The following is a 24149-nucleotide window of genomic DNA, read 5'->3' on the forward strand; positions in this document are numbered from 1 at the left end:
ATCTCGCAACCACTGGGCCTTCTGTGCAGCCACCTTATCTAATCTCCTTGACCTTGGACTGAGCAGCTGGACACTTTCCAGAGAAAAGGAGTTTGTTAACTCTCTCTCTCTCGGTTCTTCTTCTCCTAGCTGTTTCCCACTCCACTCTACCCAGCTTTTGTCTTCCGAACTATGTCCCTCTTCAAACCACTGCTCCAAATCTACACTGCTCCACTGCTCCTGGGAAGTGTCAGGATCCTGGTCTGGGGCAGGGGGAGAGGGAGGCTCCCCCCATTCCTCATCAGAGCAGCACTCCTCAGCCTGGTCTCTGACAGGTCCAGATTTTCCTTATTCAAATTCTCCCCTCATGTTCTAAGCATCATATGGACAATGGAGAAGTAACAGAAATACAGGAAGCTTAAACAATGGTACCTTCAGCATTCTGTGTGCACTATTCCATGTTCCCAAAAGTGCTGGGGTATGAGGAACAAGCTTTGTGATTAGGTACATTTTGTGATTTAGGTACATTTTGTTAAAAAAAAATACCCTCTCCCAAAACTGTGCCACTAACCAGCACCCGTGCCACTCTCCTTTTTAACCATCAAACACTGAGTAAATTTCTGTTTATAGAAGACAACATTACAGGGGTATAATGCTACCTAAATACTGTTTTTAAAATAGATAAAGAACTGGGCCAAAACAAACAAGATGAATTTTAACAGGGAGAAATGTAAAGTATTGCACTTGGGCAAAAAAAAAATGAGAGGCACAAATACAAGATGGGTGACACCTGGCTTGAGAGCAGTACATGTGAAAAGGATCTAGGAGTCTTGGTTGACCACAAACTTGACATGAGCCGGAAGAATGGCAGATGAAGTTGATTGACTGTATGGGACTGGCAGAAATGACCGGCAGAATCCGCGACCAGGGAGAAGAGTCAGCAGAAGAAGATTGGAAGAAATTTAAGGACTATTTACAGAAATATTACAAAATTAATGAACTCTGAAAAGATGTTGGATTGAACTTTTGTGGTCTCTAGCTGTTATGACAAAGATAATAGGGATTAAAATTGTTTAAGTCATTAAATTTAAAAAAAAAATTGAGTGGAAAATAAGGTGTTATTATAAAAGGAATGTTAAGAGATTAGGATTTGCTGGATTAACAAGTTGAATTAGAAAACAAGAAGGGGAGGTATGAGGAAGTCAAAGAATCATGTTATTGAAAAACTGTTATTGAAATTGACTTGTTTTTAATATTTTTCTTTTTCTTTTTCTTTTGTGTTTATATAAAATTGGAAAATCTAATAAATATTCATATAAAAAAAACAAACAAACTTGACATGAGCCAACAGTGTGACGCGGCAGCTAAAAAAGCCAATGCAATTCTGGGCTGCATCAATAGGAGTATAGCATCTAGATCAAGGGAAGTAATAGTGCCACTGTATTCTGCTCTGGTCAGACCTCACCTGGAGTACTGTGTCCAGTTCTGGGCACCACAGTTCAAGAAGGACACTGACAAACTGGAACGTGTCCAGAGGAGGGCAACCAAAATGGTCAAAGGCCTGGAAACGATGCCTTATGAGGAACGGCTAAGGGAGCTGGGCATGTTTAGCCTGGAGAAGAGGAGGTTAAGGGGTGATATGATAGCCATGTTCAAATATATAAAAGGATGTCACATAGAGGAGGGAGAAAGGTTGTTTTCTGCTGCTCCAGAGAAGCGGACACGGAGCAATGGATCCAAACTACAAGAAAGAAGATTCCACCTAAACATTAGGAAGAACTTCCTGACAGTAAGAGCTGTTTGACAGTGGAATTTGCTGCCAAGGAATGTGGTGGAGTCTCCTTCTTTGGAGGTCTTTAAGCAGAGGCTTGACAACCATATGTCAGGAGTGCTCTGATGGTGTTTCCTGCTTGGCAGGGGGTTGGACTCGATGGCCCTTGTGGTCTCTTCCAACTCTATGATTCTATGATTCTATGATTCAACTTTTCCACTGTCTTGGGACTATTTTGTCTCACCTGCCCTGCAAATGCTGTCACCTATATACCATAGAACCAATGTGCAGCAACTGTTGTAGTCTGTTGTAGCTGCTCAGCCATGACAGAGTTGAGTGACGGGCGAGGCCAGCCAAGTCTCAGGGGGGTACTTGCCTGGGGGCAGAGTCCAAATGCAAGGTTCAGTCCAGTCAGACGGTCCAGGGGTCAAGAAAGCCGAGTCCAAGGTCATGGAAAGCAAGAAGCAGCAAGGTCTGGCGAGGAATGACAAATGTTGTTCCAGCAACTGACTGAGGCTGGAACCCCTGCATAAGAAAGCTGGAGCCAGCTGGTTCTCGTCAGGAGAAAGAAGGCTGATCAGCAGCAGAAAGGAGTCACTTCGCCTTCTGCTTCTCCAGGCTGCTGCTCAGCAGGTGAAGCTGACTCCTGACTCCACCCCCATCGTTCTGCCCGGAAACTGAGGTCCAGCGCTAAGGGCCTTCTGGCAGTTCCCTCACTGCGAGAAGCCAAGTTACAGGGAACCAGGCAGAGGGCCTTCTCGGTAGTGGCACCCGCCCTGTGGAACACTCTCCCACCAGATGTCAAAGAGAAGAACAACTACCAGACTTTTAGAAGATATCTGAAGGCAGCCCTGTTTAGGGAAGCTTTTAATGTTTAACAGAGAACTGTATTTTAATACTTTGTTGGAAGCCGCCCAGAGTGGCTAGAGAAACCCAGCCAGATGGGTGGGGTATAAATAAAAAAATATGTTTTATGATGATGATGATGATGATGATGATGATGACAGTGGCAGACCTTGGGGTCTCAAGTTTCAGCTGTACTCTGTGTGATGCCAAAATCCGGCACGCTCCCACCTCTTTCCTTGCATTCTGCATCATAGTTGTGGCGCCCCCTGCAGTGCCCCCGAGGCTCGACAATTTAATTTAACAATTTAACAGAGTTGTACTCCCCTTAATCCACCTCTGCAATGTGCTTGAACAGGTGTGTGCTTCCGCACCTGTATGGTTTTGCAAAGCAGGTTAATTTCTCAGTGCTCAAGATGGCCTCCAAAGGTTTCTTGGTCTGTTTTCCTTGTTACTGAACAGTCAGATTGGCTTTCATATTTCCCCCCTCACCTTTTCTTGAAGCTTATCCGAATAATCTGGGCCCTCAAAGTGTCAAGCAGGATGTACATGTGGGAGTGAGAGAGATGATGGGAGAGGTCTATAAACTCCTCTCACGCCATTTGTTCTGTAAAGTCTGTCATCGTTTGGTAAAATAGGCCAGCTATTATGCCTGTATCACAGCTGTGGGCCTGAGACAGGGAGAGAACAGTAGCCCATAGCTGTTTCCCTTTTTTAAAGGGAAATTCCCTTATTCTGAATAGGATTCCTCGCAAGAAAAGGGAAAAGTTGACAGCTATGCAGTAGCCATCTAGTGGAGTTAATGGAATGTAACTTAATCATTAAAATCCTCTTCATGATTGTCTTGTTTCACCCCAAGGGACAAAGTATATGCTTAAAAACAACAGTTTTGCCTGAAGTTGTGGAATGGCTTTGAGGAGACCAGAGTCTTGACTCTTTATGAAGCCATGGTTTGACTAGTCTGCGTGTTCAGACTAAGGTATTAAAATGTGGTGACAGTGTTACCTTGGTGTAAAAACACAAATTGAATGGATAGTATTCAAGGAAGTCTTACTCAGAGTGCAGCCTTTGGGATCACTTTTAGTCCCGTCCATTAGTTTCAGTGGGTCTATTCTGAGTATTGGATATGACGCAAGCTCTCTGAAATCCTACATTACAAACAAGGTGGAAATGAAGGGTCTTCTCAGTAGTGGCGCCCTCCCTGTGGAAGCCCTCCCATCAGATGTCAAGGAAATAAACAATGATCTGACTTTTAGAAGACATCTGAAGGCAGCCCTGTTTAGGGAAGTTTTTAATGGTTGAAGTTTTATTTTGTTTTTAGTGTTCTGTTGGGAGCCGCCCAGAGTGGCTGGGGAAATCTAGCCAGGTGGGCGGGGTATAAATAATAAAATAATAATAATAATAATAATAATAATAATAATAATAATAATAATTTTATCAGATCCCTCTCTGTGTGTTGGCAAAGTGGGAAGAGGTAACCAAATGGGAGAAGGAAACAAAGATTTCCAGGAGAGGTGATGTGGCTACAATTTTATACCTTAGAATAACTAAATCAAGGTCATCAACATGGTGCAGTTACTCTTCTAAAAACCAAATCAAAGAGTGTTTGCATTTTGCTATGAACACCTCATATGTAAGTTCCATTATACTCTACAGTGATGCATATGGCAATGTGTATTGGTGCTTTCAGAAAATAATTACAGTGGTACCTCAGGTTAAGAACTTAATTCGTTCTGGAGGTCCGTTCTTAACCTGAAAATGTTCTTAACCTGAAGCGACGTCTTCAGGTGCAAGGAGAGCCCGGGCGATTTCAAACGTCTCCTCTCCGCAGACGCTGAAGAATATCGCCCTCTTCTTGGCGTCTTCTTCATCGGTGACCCCTTTGGCTTCTAGGAGGAAGGTGAAACGGGAGGCATACACTTCCCAGTCTCCAGATGCTGGGTTGAACGGCGAGAAGCTGCTGTCGGTTGCCATTCTGAGTTCCTTGTGTCCCGGAGCTGAAGCCTGGATACACGGTGCGAGGCAGCGGTGCGGCAGGTGGCGGTGCTGCGGTGCTGTGTGTGGCAGTCAGCTCAGCGGGATCCCACCTTCGTCGCCAGTGAAATATACTCAGAGTCGCAAAGTGATTTCATGCTCTTTATTCAGCTCATAGTGGTGAGGAGGAATGAATGAATGTCCCCTCAAAGTATCTGCTTTATATACATTATTTACACAATGGGCTGCACATGATTGGCTAATTCTGGAATTCTACTGTAAGCCAATCAGGTTGTGGATTCACTTATATCTGGAGCATGATTTGGTGGTTCCTGCCAACCAATCATACTGCTGCATTGCTCTAGGACCAATCAGACTGCTGCATTCTGAATTCTATTGTTCTAGGACCAATCAGACTGCTGCAATTTGGATCCTATTGTTCTAGGACCAATCAGACTGCTGCAGTTTGGATCCTATTCAACTCAGTACATAACAGGGACTATCAACTACGATGAACTGAAATAATAATACAGTGGTACCTCAGGTTAAGAACTTAATTCGTTCCGGAGGTCCGTTCTTAACCTGAAAATGTTCTTAACCTGAAGCCCCACTTTAGCTAATGGGGCCTCCCGCTGCCACTGCGCTGCCGGCGTACGATTTCTGTTCTCATCCTGAAGCAAAGTTCTTAACCCGAGGTAATATTTCTGGGTTAGCAGAGTCTGTAACCTGAAGCATATGTAACCCGAGGTACCACTGTACATGTGGTCTGAAGTCAAGCTTGCAAAAATATATCATTTGCCCGATAATAAATGTTGGAAATGTAAAGAAAATGAAGGTACATTCTTTCACCTTTGGTGGACGTGCCCAAAGATTAAGGCTTTCTGGGAGATGATATATAATGAAATGAAAAAGGTATTTAAATATACCTTCCTGAAGAAACCAGAGGCCTTTCTCCTGGGCATAGTCGGCCAATTGGTGCCAAAGAAGGATAGAATTTTCTTCATGTATGCAACAACAGCAGCAAGAATACTTATTGCAAAGTATTGGAAGACACAAGAGTTACCCACCCTGGAAGAGTGGCAGATGAAGGTGATGGACTATATGGAATTGGCGGAAATGACTGGCAGAATCCGAGACCAGGGAGAAGAGTTGGTGGAAGAAGACTGGAAGAAATTTAAAGACTATTTGCAGAAATATTGTAAAATTAATGAATGTTAGAATGATGCTGGATTGAAAATAAGTGGCATTAGCAACAAAGTTAATAAGAATATGCAAAAATGAATTGATAATGGATGAAAATATAGAGTTATAATATGTTAAGATATAGAGTTAAGATAAACGAAAGAGGGTAAGGATGTGCTGATTTGATTATTTAAATGGGAATACAAAAAGGGGAGGTGTGAGGAGGCCAAGGAAACAAGCTAATGAGTTTAAAGTTACAAAAAATGGATTTGTTTTTAATTCTTTTTCATCTATTTGTTTTTTGTATTTTGTATTTTTATTCTTCTTTTTTCTCTTTTATGTATTTTTGTATGTTCTCTTTTTTATCTTTTTCTTTCTATATGACTTTTTTCTATTTTGTAAACTTAACTTATGTTTTTGTAAAATCTCAATAAATATCTTATAAAAAAAAATGAAATCACTTTTTTTAAAGAGCATGGCTTTCCCCAAGTAGTCTTGGAGAGTGTAGTTTAGCCTCCACACAGTTACAATTCCCAGCACCCTTAATAAACTACGGTTCCCATGATTTTGGGGGGAAAGCTGTGTGCCTTAAATATGCATTGAATGCACTTTAAATGTATGGTGTGGTCCTGAGACATGAAGGCGAGAGGTGAGATGCTCCCTTTGCTACCCTTAAATTATACCCGTGGCTCCATGACTGAGCATCTCAGATTAAACCCACAGTTATGTAGGGAGGACGAAGCACATTCTTTTCATGCAGAAGGCCTTAGGTTCATTCACTGGCGTTGCCAACTAGAAGCCACCTGCTTCTCAAGACTCCAGAGAGCTGCTGCCAGCCAGAGCACGGGTTGCAGCGTGGGCCGCCGGGCCAGCCCTGTGTTGCCAAGCAGGTTAATGGCTATTTGTCTGGTGCATCGATTGGCTGACTGGGTTGCTGGGGCAAATTGCATGTAGCAAATTGGTGGGTGGGACCATAGTCTTTAAATATTGGGGCACTCTGGCTTTTGGTTTCTCTTTAGTAGAGTGCATCGGATCACCCGCCCGCCCACCCTGTGTTCCGGTTGACCTTGCTTTGCCTGTCATGGGGTCGTCTGCCTTGGTGCAGGGGCCTAGTAGGAATTTTGCCATTTGGCTGATTGGCTGGTGCCATTTGGTTTTTGCCTACTACTTAGCAATTCGTCACAACTTGTAAGGTTGCAGTTAGGCATTGGTTATAAAAAGCTGGTGGTGGAGGGGTCAGGATAGGCTGTGCCTGCCCCTCCAATGGTGCTGAAGGGAATTCCGTTAAAGGAATCCTGGGGCTTGCCATGATTTCGTCCAATCCCTGAAATGGGACCAGGGCCGGCAAGCCTTGGGGAGCTGGTTGGGTGAGTGGTGAGAGACTGACGCTCAGCTCAGCTGATCGCCAGCATTGACTTTCCCTTCAACTGGCTTCCGATTGGAGCTCGGAATGTCAGTTCTGTCCCAGGCGGGGGGACAGATAGTCATAACCAATGTCTAAACAGATTTTGTATTTTAATAAAGTTGTGGCCAAAATAGTGCCCAAAAACCTAAAACTAAAATTACGTGTGATGTGTGAATTATTTTGAGGGGTGGCTTGGGGACCTACGCACGCAATACTACGCTGGATGCTCCAATGGTCTAATTAAGAACAAGGCAGCTTCATATGCTCCAGCCCTCATCCAGCCTGGGGACTAGTGACATGACTCAAAAAGACTGAAAAAGGATGTCTGAATTCCAGAGAAAGACCAGTGTGAATTGTGGAAACAGTTTTAGCAGATTGGCAATGAACATAAAACCTGTGGGGTGTTTTTTTTTTTTTTTTTGAGGAAAAGAAGACAACGAGAACAGCAAGCTTAAAAATGACAGTTGCTCTTTATTTGTCACGCAGCCTTGCATGGGTCCATAGCCATTAGAAACAAGCGTTAGAATTCAGTGTTACAGTTCATAAAACAGCAGCAGCAGAATAAGCAATCACCTTTTCCAATTTTGCTTTCACTTCAAAGAAGGAATCAAATACGATTTTGCTGTTAGAAAATAAGCTCCATGCATGTTACAACAGAAGGGTGAGAGCAAGATCTTATCACTGGTGTCTCAAAACTATTTCCTTTTGGCAAGATCTGATGACTTTACGGGTCTACAGCTTTACACTGTCTCCATTCGAAATTACAAAGAACATGCTTGAGCAGGAGAGAGATTTCAGAAAGTGTGTGTGCAGGCAGATTCATGCTGCCTGTCTACCTGGAAGTTCCCATAAGCTTTGATGTTAGCTGTCTATTAAGCATAGCACTGAAAGCTGTTAATTCAACCAAGAACTTAACTGTAAGTGCAAGCTTAAATCCGATTGCCGTCCAAAGGACCTAAGGGTGTATTTAAGGTTAACCATCTACTACACAAACTTTTCTAAAATGGGATTCCCTTTTTTACACACACCTAGGAGAAATCATGCAATCACTGAACAGTGAGACCCTGTTGCTTAGTAGATAATTTTGAGACCTTTGTTTAAAGAGCTCTATGGATGGCTCACGATTTGTCAGCACAGGAGCTCACTGCGCACTGGCTGCAGCTGATCCCGGTGCAGAAACCTGCGATCCGAGTCAGCAGTGCTGGATCAGGGTGCAAAGGTCTGGATCCATATGGCAGGCAAACTCAAATGGAAAAGGTGACAGTATCAGAGGGGAAGAGCTTTGCTGAGCTATTTACACAGTGGGCTGAAGAGCTTCGATTTGCAGGTGGCAACGCTCATTGCTATTTCAGAAGTGGTGGTGGTAGTGGCGAGTTAACCCTTTTTAATAGACACTTTTCTTGCTCGAAGTGGTTTTTGATACAATTTTCACACTGGAGCTTCCTCCTCCCCCACTTGAGGAGACACGGCCCCCGCCAGAACTGTAACTGCTACCACCTCCCATACTGACTCCGCCGCCGTAGCCACTGCCGCCGCCGAAACCACTGCCGCCGCCGAAGCCGCCGCCGCTGCCGCCGCCGAAGCCGCTTCCACCTCCAACCGCATAGCCGCCACCGCCTCCTCCGAGTCCAAAACCTCCTCCCATGCCACCACCGTGTCCTCCTAACGCAAGGCCACTTCCGCCAGCGTAGCCAGAGGTGGTGGTGCTGCTGACCACAGCTGGAAAATATTAACAACGGAAAGTTAAGTTCCTTGTGTCTCTTGGAAAGAGCCATGATTTCAACAGAATCTCTTTGAACCAATGTTTCTCAAACTTGGGTCCCCATCATCCCTAGTGGCCAGGGATGATGGGAGTTGTGGTCCAACAACAGCTTGGAGACCCCAGTTTGAGAAACACTGCCTTAAGCAAAGAAAAACCAGCAGCTCGCTTTCATTTTCAGAAAGGCAACCAATTTATACTAGCTGCTATTCAAATTTTTCAAGCTAAAGTGTCGTCCCAGCTACCATTTGGGATCCCAATATGGATACAAGCATATAATAGTGATTTAGATAAGATACACTCAAGTTTCTTGAGACGCATCCTGTTTAGGGAAGTTTTTAATGACTGAAGTTTTAATGTATTTTTAATATTTTGTTGGAAGCTGCCAGATGGGTGGGATATAAATAATAAATTAATTATCATCATCATCATCACCACCACTACCACCATCATCCTGGGGCTCCAAAATTCAATCAAGTATGAGACAATGTGTGCAGGACTAAGTATACACATGATGGAATATTGGTTGTGGGCTAGCACTATAAAATACTGGCTGTGTTGCTGTTGCCAACCTTTGAGTCTGCTTTCTGACTTATTTAAGAACTCTTAGAAATCCAGATCTATTGGTATTGATTTGGAACTCTTGTGTAATTCAAGTGAGCAATATATTTATCGCAATATTCAAATCAGATTAAGGGACATTGAAAAACAAAACATCAAGTCAGTTGTAAATAAAATTTGCTCCCCCAAGTTCTATGGTTTAAATACAACAGATAACAGGGTCACTTATATTTCAAAATTAAGAACTCCAGTCCAATGCAGGGCCTTTATGTTAGCCCAACTGAACTGTTTTGTCAAGGGCAGATATTTAGCTTTTGTCAAGGGCAGATATTTAAACATCCCCAGAAACGACAGACATTGCAGATGTTCTTTGAACGAGCCAGACACAATAGAACACAGTTTTTTCTACTGTCCATTGTACAACCAGCTACGCAAACGAGTGCTATTTTGGGTGTCTAACATCACGGCACTAGGAAAGTATCTGATTCTATCTGTCTGATATTAACTCGGAAGAAACTGCAAGGGTGGCTGAGTTTTTATCAATAGTATCTCATAGAGTGGTGAATGGCACTATTTTGCGGGAAGAAACTCCAATGAAAATCCTCGTTATTACATATTTTTAAAGTGCAAGTAGATAAATAGGTTCCGCTCTGGAGGGAAGGTAAATGGCGTTTCCGTGCGCTGCTCTGGTTTCGCCAGAAGCAGCTTAGTCATGCTGGCCACATGACCTGGAAAAACTGTCTGCGGACAAACGCCGGCTCCCTCGGCCAGTAAAGCGAGATGAGCGCTGCAACCCCAGAGTCGTCCGCTACTGGACTTAACCTTTTTTTTTTTACAAGACTGTTTATTTGTATATATTTTAAAATTTTATATATGGATGTTTTATGATGGCCTATATTTGTAATGCCTAATAAAGGTTTGGCGAAGTAAGTAAGTAAACAAAAAGCAAATCCAGAAACAGAGATGGTACTTACAGTAGCTCACATTTCCAGGGCCTTCTGACAACCTAGGAAGATGAAAGGAGGACATAATTGGTATAATTAATTCAGTGGATGCCTCAGCTTGTAGTAAACTAGGTCCCACATTTTAATCTAATCAAGGAGCTATTGTGAAGACAGAACTCTTGCGGAGTCATCTGTTCCTTAGCCAAGTAAAAGTTGCATATTCACACAGCATTTTTTTAAAAAAAAAACCTGCAAAGAAAAGTCAGCTCAATCTCCTTTTTTGGTCATATTGCTAATTGCTTTAATAATGCATATATGCATGATTCTGTATGTTTGTTTGTTTGTTTGATTATTCATTTATTTGCTTTCCCTCTATTCTAAGCAGCTAAAGACAAGTAATTTAAAGCAAGCAATTATCAGTTTTGTATGTGTGTGTGTGTTTTTAATTATAAAAGTAACAATAAAATAGGCAACAGGAGTGTAATCCCCACAATAATCACAGTAAGAGAAAGTCACCCGCCAACATTCTCAAAAGACCTTCCCAAAGAGCTACAGTTAAACCAAACAGATGTTATTGCATATGTAATGATAGGACCAGATGGTCCCTCTGGAAAAGGCAAAGGGAATCTGTGGCTCTTGAGATGTTACTGAACTCCAATTCCCACCCTCCCCAGTTAGCATGATGAATGATCAGGGGCGATGAGAACTACAGTCCAAAAACTTTCAAAGGGCCATAGGCTGTTATACTTCCTTGCTATACTGTAGAAGTATTCTTTTCGCATCACATTTCAACAAATGCTGAGGTTAGCCCCATACCTTGGCATCTAAGTGCCTAAACACAACTGCACAAGAACATGATATTGTGGTTGGATTGCCAGAAACCTTACTGGCGCCTCAGGCACATCCATCAGTACCGTCTTTTAGCTTCAAGGTGTGATTTTTGCCTGGCTTTGAGGTGAGTTTGGAATGTTCTCTTTGGGGGAAATTTAAAATGATTTTTGACGGAATCTATTCAAAGGGGAGATGACCGATTGGTTTAGTAAACCATCAAGGGCATTTTTGCTAGAGTATGGTTGCTGCTGCCAGCCTACCTGATTTCCTCTCCTTCTAGCAGCTTCCTGTAGGTGGCGATTTCAATGTCCAGGGCCAGTTTGACGTTCATCAGCTCCTGGTACTCCTTCAGCTGCCTAGCCAGGTCCTGCTTCGTTCTTTGCAAGGCTTCCTCCAACTCATTCAGCTTATGCCTGGCATCCTTGAGGGCGAGCTCTCCGCGGTCCTCTGCCTCAGCAATGGCAGCTTGTAGATTGGCACACTGCACACAAGGAGATTTATTTATTAATGATACTAATAAAAAGTAACTGCAATATCTGGACAGTTTTTGGGACCATCACCAATAAATAATAATTGTGACTTCTGGACATTTTTTTGGGGGGGCGGGGTTATCACTATGGTCCAATCAGTGGCGTAGCGTGGGTTGTCAGCACCCGGGGCAAGGCAAGTAATTTGCGCCCCCTAACCCATGGATGTGCGCCCCCTAACCCATGGATTTGCGCCCCCTAACCCTAACCCCCAGATGTTGCACCCGGTGCAGCCGGCCCCCCTGCACCCCCACGCTACGCCACTGGGTCCAATCTTCCCCCTTCCCTACACCAGAATAAAAAAAGGTTTCACCCAGTTAGCATCTAAAGTTTTTGTTTCTCCTGCATCAATCAGGACAAAGCAGAAACAGTGGCTCCAGATATTCCAGCCAATAGCCAACATTGTCCAAGAATTAAAGCAGAGGATTTGTGCTCTCAAAGATCTGGATGTTTTCTTTCACCAAATCTGCCAATGGCATTAATGGAATCCATGGAGTGCTTTTCAAATAAAGTTTGACTGCAACTCCTGGAAAGTACTATTGGAATGGTTGCTGTGGGGAGATGGGACTTCTGCGTGAAAACTGTTACAATGGACATTTTAGGGGAAATGCTCTTTCCATCCCTTAATGATTCATGAGTAATTGCAGGAAAGTCCAATGGACAATGAATTCTGATGCAAGCCCTGAAATGGCCATGCTCACATGCAACAAGATGCTCTGTACAGCTTCTGCTATCTGCAGAGGTAACCCAAGAGGTATGGACACTGCATGCACAATTGTAAGAAGGTGTAGATATAAAACCATAATAATAACTAGATTGACTCATTGTAGATACATGCTAGGGGTGCATTATCATGCACCCGAGCATGTGTGTGGGTTGTTCATTTTGCCCATTTTCTGCAGTGCTGGAAATAACCTACATTTGATGAGGGCAGACCTGTCCCAAAGCAGTAAGGCTGAGTGCAAACTTTTTGCATGTAAAAAATATTATACTTCAGCAGGGCCTCCACTGTACACTGTATTGATTCCCTGCTCCCCACAGGTATGCCTCCATGTGCATACTATATATATATATATATATATATATATATATATATATATATATATATGGTTTTTTTTTGTTTTGCTTTTTGCTTTGCGGTGCCCATTCCCTAAGAGTGGATATTAAAAGGCAAATGATCAATATAAATAATAATTAGATTTGCTTTGCTTGGCTTGGCAATAAGGGAAAGATATCAACACACTCCTATTGTGAACTTTGTAGGGTGTGGACTCTTTCAGTACACTGTCTACCTGTGTGGTACCTAGGGAAATGTGGAGGAGGAGATTCCTCCTCGCCTTTGCAATGCCTGGGAGATACTGTAAAACAACTAATTTATGGTTTGTTCAGCTCTCTTGCATAGACACCCTGTAGCACTTGTGCAATGAGAGCTGTATTATTATCCGTGATATTTATCAGCACTGTGAAACGGACTGATAGTGATGATTAAACCTTTGTTACAAACAACATCAACAATAGCAACCAACACCATTTCTAAAGCCAGTTTCACAGGAGGAGGAGAAAGAGCCGGGCAAATTAGTGCTCCCAGACCCTATTTCCATGAATCTCCTGCTGCTTCTGTACCCATTTTGCTCGCCTTTCTTGTTTTGCCACTGCTAGTGCAACAGAAGCATATCTCCCCATCCTTCCCTTCTCAACTGCACTCTGAGGAAGGGAAGGAGCTTCTTTCTCAGAGCAAGGCATTCTGGGAAGAGGTGGCCTGGGACAGTGCCTGCACTGCCACATTGGGCTCACCTTGGCTAGTGACCTGTCTTGTGCTAGCCCTGGTATGACCTTGTTGAGGGAGACTTGGTTTGCCCAAAGTGAGTTAGCAGCTACACAACTACTATTCTATGAAACAGAAGCAGCCACTGGTCTGCCCTGCATGTCAAACATAAAAAGATTGTACCTGTTTCTTTATGGCATCAATTTCACTTCGCAGCCTCTGGATCACCCGGTTAAGCTCAGAAATTTCTGTTTTGGTGTTGCGAAGGTCATCGCCGTGGCGTCCGGCAGAGACCTGTAGCTCTTCATACTAATATTCAGAGGAAAAGGAGGAAGGGTTAGAATCTCATCCATTATATATGGTTGAAGCCCCCACGACACAGCTGGGAAATCAGGTGGGAGTGAGAACTAAATGTAGCCCCAAAGGAGGACTGGATTGAGGGAGGCCTGGGACACTGAATTTCAGATGATAGATAAATAAGAGTTGTAAGGTTTCAGTGTGATCAATTGTCATTGCATATGTCTTTTGCTGGGATGCGGGTGGCGCTGTGGTCTAAACCACAGAGCCTAGGGCTTGCCGATCAGAAGGTCGGCGGTTCGAATCCCCGCAACAGGGTGAGCTCCCGTTGCTCGGTCCCTGCTCCTGCCCACCTAGCAGTTCGAAAGCACGAAGTGCAAGTAGATAAATAGGTACCGCTCCAGCGGGAAGGTAAATGGCATTTCTGTGTGCTGCTCTGGTTCGCCAGAAGCAGCTTAGTCATGCTGGCCACATGACCCAGAAGCTGTCTGTGGACAAACGCCGGCTCCCTTGGCCAGTAAAGCAAGATGAGCACTGCAACTCCAGAGTCATCCGCGACTGGACCTAACGGTCAGGGGTCCCTTTCGCTTTCCCTTTCCCTTTCCATTTCCCTATGTCTTTTGCTAACACTTTGAGGCAGCCACAACTGAGACAGGGAATTAGCTAGCAATCTCAGGGTGTTCCATACATCTCTGTCTTGCATCGAATGACACGGTTTTGAAAAGCAAATCTGAGAAGTGAGGGCTCAGCTTTTGCTGGAGGCCTGCAGGATCACCAGGCCAGATGTATCTGTCAAGCATTATTTCTGGATGAAGCTGCATCTATGATAGGGCTGGTGGGTGCACCTCAGCCTGCTCTCTCCAAACAGGAGATCTGCTTGCGATCCAGGAGCAGGGCTGGCCAGAGATATTTTGGATCCTGAAGTGGAAAATCTAAATGGTTCTTCTCCTCTTTCAATTTATTTTTTTTAAAGTTATAATAAAAGAAGTTACTTGCTCCACTTCAATGACACTAAGAATCTGCTGCCTGAGGCAGCTGCCTACTTAATAGTAGGGCCAACTCAGCCACAGAGGAAGAAAGCTGCCAAGATTTGCTGCGAGGATTTGCTAAGTTTTATTTGCTAAGCCACTCTTCATTCAGGTCCTCTTTCCATTAATACTTTAGGAATGGAATCTCATTGCCACACCTTTTACATTGCTCTGCCTAGACAGTCAAGATCAATTCAAGTTCCTATTTGCTTTCTGTATCTGTGTTGCCGCAGTTTATAATTCCAGCTATTTATTTCTAGCTTGGCTTGTTGAGCAGCAGGGCAGCAAAGGGGGCACATTTCCACCCCAATCTCAGTCGTTTCACTCTCTTAGCTTTTCACACTTCTTTTAAGTGTTGTGAATACAATCCTTATACACTACATATGTTGCAAATCTTAGAGAGTCTGACTGATGTATCTCCTGAGGAAGACCCTTCATATTTGCTTCAAATTTGACTTTAAGTTGAACCCAAGAGTATCTCTGAGTATTTCAAGCCTGCCTGGTCTACACATGTCAATGAGTTAGGAGGTAAAATCTGGCTGAGGTAGCAGACCAGGGGTCACCAGTGTGGTGTCCTCTAGATGTTGTGGTCTCCAGCTCCCACCATCCCTGATCATTGACCATGCCACTGAGGCTGGTGAGAGTCCAGCAACAGCAACATTGACTATCCCTCTACTGCTTTAGGTTGCAGGTGGATGATGCCATTTTGGAATGTTCCCTTATCAAAAACTTTCTCAGCTTAGAGGTAACTCCTAGGCCTTGAGCTGCCACTCACCTTGCTTTGATACCAGCTTTCAGCTTCGGTTCTGCTCCTGTTGGCAATGTCTTCATACTGTGCCTTGACTTCAGCAATGATGCTGTTCAGGTCCAGGCTTCTGTTGTTGTCCATTGACAGCACAACAGAGGTATCTGATACCTGCTGCTGCATATTGGCTAGTTCCTGCAAAGATTAAAAAAAAAATGTGTCTGATTGTATGAAGCAATGGAACATGGCAGTTTTGAATGTAGAAAATAACAACCTTCTGTAAATTCTCCAAGCCTGAATTTTTTATTTTATTTTTTGGAAACATGTTCATTTATATTCTGATTTGGCTTCTACTTTTCATCCTCCAGTGTTCCCTATGATGGATTTTGTTGCATTCTGGAATGCATTGAAAGAAGGCAATATAAATGTATTTAGGGAGTTGCTTACTTAACATGGTTGTTATCTAGGTAATTGTACTGACAGAGCAAGGAGATCCCCACGTGGAACCCATTTTTTATGTGAATAGCCAGTGCAGATATATTTATGCATCTTCAACCCCTGTCACATTGTGATGCTCATCAAAGCCCAATGAACTAACTGCGTTTTGATTGGCATCCCCAGCCGGTACCACCAATGCTTAAACGTAACAAATTGTCTGTGATTCAAACTGCATCAGGGCCCAAACATTTTCACATTCTTTCAGACACGGGTGCAAACTGAACAGGACAATCTGCCAGTTCTACTAACACAGTATTATGAAAACACTCAGGATTCTTTGGTTTTGGCCTCCAAAAAGGAAGCTGTTGATCTGATGATGACCAAAGTGCACATGAAAAACTGGAAACTCTGGAGGATTATTTTTCCTAATGGCATAGTCAGCGCAGGGACAGATATCTGGGGTCCCACTCATCAGAATGTGCAGGAGGACCCCAAACACAGCAAGACTATCTTACACATCACTATCTAGAAGACTCACTCCCAATAACACCATTCAGTCCAGAAAGTCTAAAATTACCAAACTACATCACTGCCCCCACTTTGCTTGAATTTTGACACTTTGAACTGCAGCATGAATGAAATAACTGTGCAGTTAACAAATCTTCCCCTTTTGAGACATAAACCTTACATATATGTTTTGAAAATTGTAGTCTGATCCTCAGCTCAGCTATACATCGACACACACAGAATAGGCAAGATAAGCCAGAGTACTATTTTTGTTTGCTCTTTCTAAAGGCTAAGAACATAAGAAGAGCCCTGCTGGATCAGGCCCAATTTAAAGGCCCACTTAGTCCAGCATCCTGTTTTCACAGTGGCCAACCAGATGTGTGTAGGAAGCCTGCAAAAAGCCCCTGAGTACAACATCACACTTACCACCCACAATTCCAAGAAACTAGTAATAAATAATAATACTGGGGGCAGGGGCATTGCTTTTGTTTGTTACTGTGCTGTGTATTTTTGCGTTTTTATATTGTAAACTGTGATCCTGAGATGAAGGGCAGTATAAATTTAATAAAGAAGAATAAAAAGAATCTCTAGAGGAATGCAACTTCTGACAATGGAGGTTAAACGGGGGTAGAAAAAACTTGTGGTTTTGTATCACCACTGCTGAATTCTAATGTGTGGCTTCACTTATTAGTTTATTATAACCGCCCATTATCATTCTCATCTTTCTTCCCAACTGCTGGGAGCTAAACTCAAATTGCATTGAATAAGCTTCAGTTACCAAAAAAAAAAAAAAAAGTTTCCTAATCAAAGTGATTAATATGACTTGGATCCTGAGCCAAGAGCGGAGGTGGATTTTCCAAGGCTTGCAAGCATCAAGCCCAGACTAGACACTTTCCCCAAGGGAGAAGCGTTATTCAAATACAGCTCCCTGTCTTCTTCCAGTAATAGCTGGAGGAAAGTATTCATACATTGCACAAGATGTGATAATTGATGCCAGTAAGTCTCTGCTCGCTTTAAAATCTATTCAAATGCATCAGCAAAGGTAGGTGGGGACAAAAATAATAATCCCCAAAACCTCCTTGAGAAATGTAACGTTCCCAGCGGAAAATGCAACATGAAATTTTCCACAGTGGAGTATCTAAATGAGTGATGCATTTATACATGCTTCAACAAACCCATGTGATTTGCATGTCTCAGGAGTTCCTCCCATACCCTCCTTTTGCTTTTCCATTAGCATTTTGCTTTTTAGATGGCCCTCTTTATGTTGTGTAAAGAGGTAATGTTAACTTAGAATGGTTTTGTTGCTGTTGTTTAAAGGGAAATGTATTTTCAAGATGAAGGTCCAAATCGGAATTCATTTTCCCTCTAAAATGTTCTGCTGCAGCTAGTGGAACAGCTTCCTAGCCCTATGATCTTATATATATATACTTTCGTTTGCCTGAACTACAATAAACATGCCTCTACACACACACACACACACACACACACACACACACAGTTTGAAAATGTGTATCTTTCCAGAGAACTTTTCTGTAATTCCAGCTTTCCAATATAGTTCCTGCCTACTTGAGGATGCATACAAATTAGAGAAGCCAGGATTCTGCTTTAAGTTCCCAGCACCTACTGGGCTCAGTGCGTCTATGTTTTCTGGAGGGAGGATAGCACATGTCTTGCATGCAGAAGGTCCCCAGTTCAGTTCCTGGTATCTCCAACTGGCAGGGCTTGGAAAGGCACCTGGCAGAGATAATGCCAGTTGGAGTAGCAAGTATTGGACAAGATGCTGCAATGGTTTGTACTGGCTAGGAAGTTCATTTCAATTCTAGAAGTGAAATTTTCAGGTGCCTAAGGGAGGACGCTTACCATTTCAAACAGGTTTTTCAGGAACAGAATTTCATCATTCAGAGAATCTGCTTTGCTACCGAGCTCAATCTTGTTCATATAGGCACCATCAACATCCTGCAAAAAAACATGAGAAACGTCAGTATATTTTGAGGGGTGGGGAGAATTAGAGCTATTTAGGACCATCTTTTGAACAATGCAGCAAATCAGGCAGGTTTTGTTTAATCTCATGAAGAATCCAATATTGCAGACATCGAATGTCGCCCTTCCATTTTTTAAAAAACTGAAGTTTGGCAGGACAACATGGGCATTGAGCAGTTGTTAAAGGCCACAGCAGAATAGCATTATTAAATGTAGAAACTGTCCAAGATCTGTCACTATCAACCTCTGCAGCTGGAGACTCTTTGGTACTATGCTATATCAAAGATCTGTCAACCAAGCCTGGCAGTTGTGTGCTAGAAGAGAACCAATGCTTTGACTCAGCACAGAGCAGCTGGTCATTATTCAGGACCAGGGATGGTGAACTTGTGGCCCTCCAGATGTTGTTGGAATCCAACTCCCTCCAGTTCCAGTCAGTGGCCAAGGATGGTGACTACAACATTTGGAGAACCATAGGTTTCCTGTCCTTCCACCATGTTACTTAAGATATTGTAATGATAAAATAAAATGTACCTTCTTCAGCACCACAAATTCATTCTCTGCACCGGTACGCTTGTTGATTTCATCTTCATATCTGTTGGGGCAACAGAGAGCAAAGGTAGCACCAGTACTTTGCAGGATGAGAACCTAGCATAGCTAGCAGAAATAAAGCATGAGGAGGTCAAGAGCAACCCATTCTATTCAGAGTTCACACTTCGCCAAGGCGTTTGGTTCAAAGTCATTGGCTGCCAAATTATCTCCTTGAAGCTCAACACAACCAGGTTATTAACCCTTGCAGAAGCATCATCTTCACAGTGCGTGGACTTCTCCTTGGAGGACTTCCAGAGCATGTTGATAGATTACCAGGATCATGCTTTTAATGGCCAGCTGCAATTGTCTCCCGATGGCCTCTCTCACGCTTTTCTTATTGTGCTCTTATCTACACTACTGCAGAGAGCTAGTGGAAGAAATCTGTGTCTGCAATGGATGTGTTACATTCAGGCTTTCAGAATCCACCCTCCTCCTTTAACTGCTAGATACACATTGACTCTTCTTGCTGGATGGATTAGCAACATCACTTAAATGTCAAGCCAAATATGAAAACAGAAAATTCTGCATGCATTTTAAGGGAAAGCATGCACTATAGATTTAAGTTGGTTTAGCAATCCTCCCACAGGGAAACCCAGGAACAGTAGTTCAATGTTCAGGAGTAGGCAAGTATGACAGTACTCAATTCTCTGAGCAATTTCAACCCACAATATTATACGGGAGAAGCCATTATTGGTAGACTAGCATGAAATAGATGTTTTTGCAGCATAGGTAAGCTGTCTTGCTACTTGCCCCACCCAGTTACACAGAGGGGTGGGTGAATTAGTCAAGTTCTGTTCTAAAGGTTCCTCATTTTTCCAATCTTAAATACAGTATTCCATATCTTCCACAGCAATTTGCATTAAAAAGAATCGTCATGAAAATTTGTATGCACTTTAAAGCACATTTTAACAAACACATTTTTGTATTCAGTTTTAACGTACACCTTTTAGCCAGAAACTTTCCAGAATATAATGCATCTTTGTATGCTATTTTCATGAATACCTCTGTCATTATGCACATTTCTCCCTAATACATGCATAGTTTGGTAGAAAACTGCATTGTGAAATTCAGAGAAGTGCAAAATTCGACAGACGGCTGTGTTTCAGTTTGCATGTTGGTTCTAGAAGTGTGAATTAAGTAGGTTTCCCATGCAAATGCAAGAATGTCTCAACCCTCCCGAGTTTTGGCTTGGCTAGACTACTTAGGAGATACAAAGCGATTTGTTCTACAAATGCTTTTCTCTCCTTAAGCAATACTGAAAGGCTGTTTCATGCACCTTACATGTTTTTGGCATACATCTAATTTTCCCCTTTAGAAATGCTTTTAAAAATTGCAATATGTGAATAAAACAGCCACATGTCTGGAAACATGTGTCTCATATCACTGAGAGCCAGGGATTGGCTGGTGACCTCAGCTGAGCATATATACCGACTCGCTCCCATTAAATTTGTAAAATGGCTCTGAAAGGCAGTAGATGCCCCTGCTGTAAGAAAAGACCTCTGTGCCATGGCATCAATGATGCAATGCTAATTCACTGTACAGTTTAATGGAATCTCTGATTGCTTAACTAGGTGTGGCAAGAGGAACTGTGGTTGTGTGTTAGAGGCATCCCTTTTATGAAACTTCATGACTTAGGGCCAAGTGAACCCTTTTGCTGGGCAGGGTGGAGCAGACTTCAACAAGAGAAAGGCAGGAAGGATTTGCATCTCGCAGGTTCATCTTTAGAAAGCTCTGCTGACAGATCTTTGGTAATTTAGTTTGCCTTCCAGCAAAAGGATTTCAAAAAGGGGAATTTTTTTGGGTATAGATAGAGAAATTATTCTTACCACCATTTCATCTATCTCCTTTTTGCCCTGACAGTCATTTTGAGCAATTTGATGGAGCGGCACTGCCAACAGAGTATTAGGCAGGAATCCTAGCCATGTTTACTCAGAAGTAATTCCTACTGAATTCAGTGGACTTATGGCTAGGTAGATGGGAGTTGGGAATGCAGCCTTAGCTTCACCCATGAATTCTGCCAAGCCTTAGCCGACAAAAGTTTATACAGATTCAAGAACAGTTGTTTCGTTAAACAAAAGGAAGCATGCGAAAATAACTTACAGAGCCATATAATACTCAGTCAACCTGAATAAACATGTTTATGATGTACAGTAAGCGCACCCTGGCACTTCTATTTGGATCAGTTCAAGGAAGGTAAAGTTTAGTTCTCCAAGACTCCCAGAAAGAAAAGGAGTGATTTTGTTTGCCACAAAACAGGTTACTCCAGATCAAAGGACGCAGTGTATTTTGGTCGTTAGATATTTTGGGACCAATAGAAGGTGCTAGCCTATAAGAACATTCAGATTCTTACCATATCTAAGGCTGCAGCCCTATCCACACTTACTTGGGAGTTAGACCCATTGAACTTAATGGGATCAACTTCAGGGTTAACAAATGCCTATGCCTGGGCCAAACCCCTAGCAGTAAATGTTACCCTTATCTCTCTGTATGGAGGTTAGACGGAGTATTCCTATTTATGTGAATTGGAACAGACAGGTTCTTACTTGTTCTTGTAGTCTTCCACCATGTCTTGCATGTTCCTCAGTTCTGAGTCTAGTCTTCCCCGTTCATTCAAAATAGAATCAAGCTGCCTCCTGAGGTTGTTGATATAAGTCTCAAACATGGGTTCAATTCTGTTTTGTCGAACAGTTGTTCCCTGCTGTTGTAAGAGGTCCCATTTGGTTTCAAGGACTTTATTTTGCTGTTCCAGGAATCGGACCTGCAAGATGGAATGGCAAAGGCATTGGTGGTGCTGTATATAGGCAATCCACAAATCTGCTGGACAGAAGGGGATGAGCAGTCCATTGAGACAGATGGAGATAATAAGTGAAGACCCAACCTTGTTCAATGAAGATGTTGCCTTAACCCCTTAGTCCTTGTCCCCCAGCTGAAACAGAACCTAAATGCATCTTCTCACATCTGTCCCTTCTTGTCCTCTCCTCTCCCCATTTGTCTCTTTCATCTCAGTGTTTAAGTTTAGACGGTAAGCTCCTTTGGCCAGGGAGCTAACTTTTGCTTATGTTGCTCCCTAATGTGCCAGAATGGTACAACAGAGAACAGAAGGAATTATGAGGGATAAAAAAGAGAAAGAGCAATGAGAGGAAAAGGGGTCAAGAAAATCAGGTAAGAATGGTGAAAACTTCAGGAATGACTGGCAACCTCTGCTTAGACACTTTGCTACTACTACCAGATCCTCAGCAAGCGCACACTATTATCAACCAACCAATCAAGAGTCACTCCAAAGAACATAGACCTAGAATCATTAGGGAGGAGTTGATGCTCTGAGTAATGTTAAAAATTGTGTACTTTTTATATGCATATTTTTTGGCATGCCTAATAATAATAATAGGGTGCTAGATTTTCTTTATCACATTTAGATCTTGTTATACACCAGAGAAACACTGACCAGCTGCACTCTAACCTCAATGACACCACACTGCCATCTTGCAAAAGAGATTTGTCACTTTGTTCTAAGTATTAACAGAACCATACATGGAGATCATGCTCAGCTCCAACAACTGAGGAGCTGACTGTGAAACGGATGCCAAAAGCGAGCCTCTGTGACAGATGTTCAGAAGCAATCAAAGGCTTCCAGAGTTAGACTACTTCACTCATGCTGTATTTTCCCTCTACTAGTTTTGGAGACTAGAGATGCCCAGCTTCTCCATGACTGGGGACCTCTCTATTTTCCTTGGAGAGGATTTTGTTCACTCAGCCAGCCTCCGCACAAACAGTATGCCAGGAAATGACGTGGCCATCCCAGCCATTAACAATGAATCTACTCAACAATTGCATGCACACAATGTCTCTAGAAATTGGAATGCTTAATCACTCTTAAACATACTCCTACTTATAACACAACCTCATGGAACAGCAACTTTTTTTTTTCTTTTGCAGGTTTTAGATCTGAGACAAGGAATCAGTAGCCCTTTGTTTTGCTGTTAGACTGCCACTTCCATCAACCCTGGCCATTGGCCATTCTGGCTGAGGCTGATGGGATTTGGAGTCCAACAAAGCCTAGAGGCTAACACATTGACTACCCCTGGTCTAGACCATCTTAAAGAGCCATTGTGGTGTTGGCCTGATTTGGTGACAAGTCACCTGCAACTTAGTGCCTTGGTGGTTAAGAATGATCACGAAGGTATTAATTCTGGTACTTACCTTGTCAATAAAGGAGGCAAACTTGTTGTTGAGTGTCTTGATCTGTTCCCTCTCATGTGTGCGGACTCTTTGGATCTCTGGGTCAATCTCAAGGTTGAGGGGTTGTAGGAGGTGCTGGTTGACGGTCACCTCTTGGATGCCACCGGGAGGGCAAACTGGAAACCCTGGGCCACCTCTTCCACCAAACCCTGGAGAACCTACCATAAAGCCACCGGCACTTCCCATCCCAGGCCCGCCAAAACCAAAGCCACCACCGCCACCGGCACCAACACCATAACCAAACCCAGCTCCTCCACCAGCGCCATATCCAGCACTAACGAAACCGGGTTGGAAGCCCCCCATGCCAACACCGTAAGAGATGCGCTTGCTTCCACCCATGTTGTACAGGCTTCGGCTGCCGAATCCACCGACTCCAATGCCGCCGCCACCTCCTCCAGCTCTTGCTCCTCCAACCCGAGCAACAGAATAGGAGCTGAAACTCGATCTTCCACCACCACCACCACCACCGCCACCAACTATTGCGGAGCCAGAGCTGAAGCCTCTTCTTGCCCCTCCGGAGGATGATCGAAAGGATGTGAAACTCATGATGGTTTCTTTCAGAGAGAAAATGTGAGGAAAGGGTTTTGACTAGAAGCGGAGCTGCAGGGAAAGAGCAGAGGATGGAGAAGACGGAACCCCTCTGATATAGAGGAGCCAGAGACCTCCCCTTTTATCTGCTTGGGAAATAACCTGGCACGGGATCTCAGGCAACCTGATCTACTCATCATCTTGATATGCCTTGCAGCAACTTGTCTCATTAAAACACACCTACTTGAGGCGGTAGTA

The 24149-nt window shown here is 43.2% G+C and overlaps 1 protein-coding gene across 1 annotated transcript; it reads right to left on the reverse strand.

The window, feature by feature from the left end:
- Window positions 1-7605: 7605 nt before the first annotated feature.
- Window positions 7606-24087, reverse strand: LOC310755880 (keratin, type II cytoskeletal cochleal-like). Its single transcript, XM_083599284.1, has 9 exons — window positions 23325-24087; window positions 21668-21882; window positions 19068-19128; window positions 18417-18512; window positions 15642-15806; window positions 13725-13850; window positions 11510-11730; window positions 10449-10480; window positions 7606-8873 (listed from the first exon to the last, which is right to left on the reverse strand). The coding sequence occupies exons 1-9, from the start codon at window positions 23907-23909 to the stop codon at window positions 8539-8541; spliced, it is 1836 nt and encodes a 611-aa protein (XP_083455410.1). The 5' UTR covers window positions 23910-24087; the 3' UTR covers window positions 7606-8538.
- Between the last annotated feature and the right edge of the window lie 62 nt (window positions 24088-24149).

The sequence above is a fragment of the Podarcis filfolensis genome (assembly GCF_964270895.1).
Source record: "Podarcis filfolensis genome assembly, chromosome: 2".
In the NCBI taxonomy this organism is placed as follows: Eukaryota; Metazoa; Chordata; class Lepidosauria; order Squamata; family Lacertidae; genus Podarcis; species Podarcis filfolensis.

Excerpts from the sequence above, each read along its gene's own strand:
- LOC310755880 (XM_083599284.1), bottom strand. The coding sequence starts at position 23,909 with ATGAGTTTCACATCCTTTCGATCATCCTCCGGAGGGGCAAGAAGAGGC. Across the intron at positions 18,513-19,067 it reads AATTTGTGGTGCTGAAGAAG|GATGTTGATGGTGCCTATAT; the intron begins GTACATTTTATT and ends GTTTTTTTGCAG. Across the intron at positions 15,807-18,416 it reads TGAAAAACCTGTTTGAAATG|GAACTAGCCAATATGCAGCA; the intron begins GTAAGCGTCCTC and ends TAATCTTTGCAG.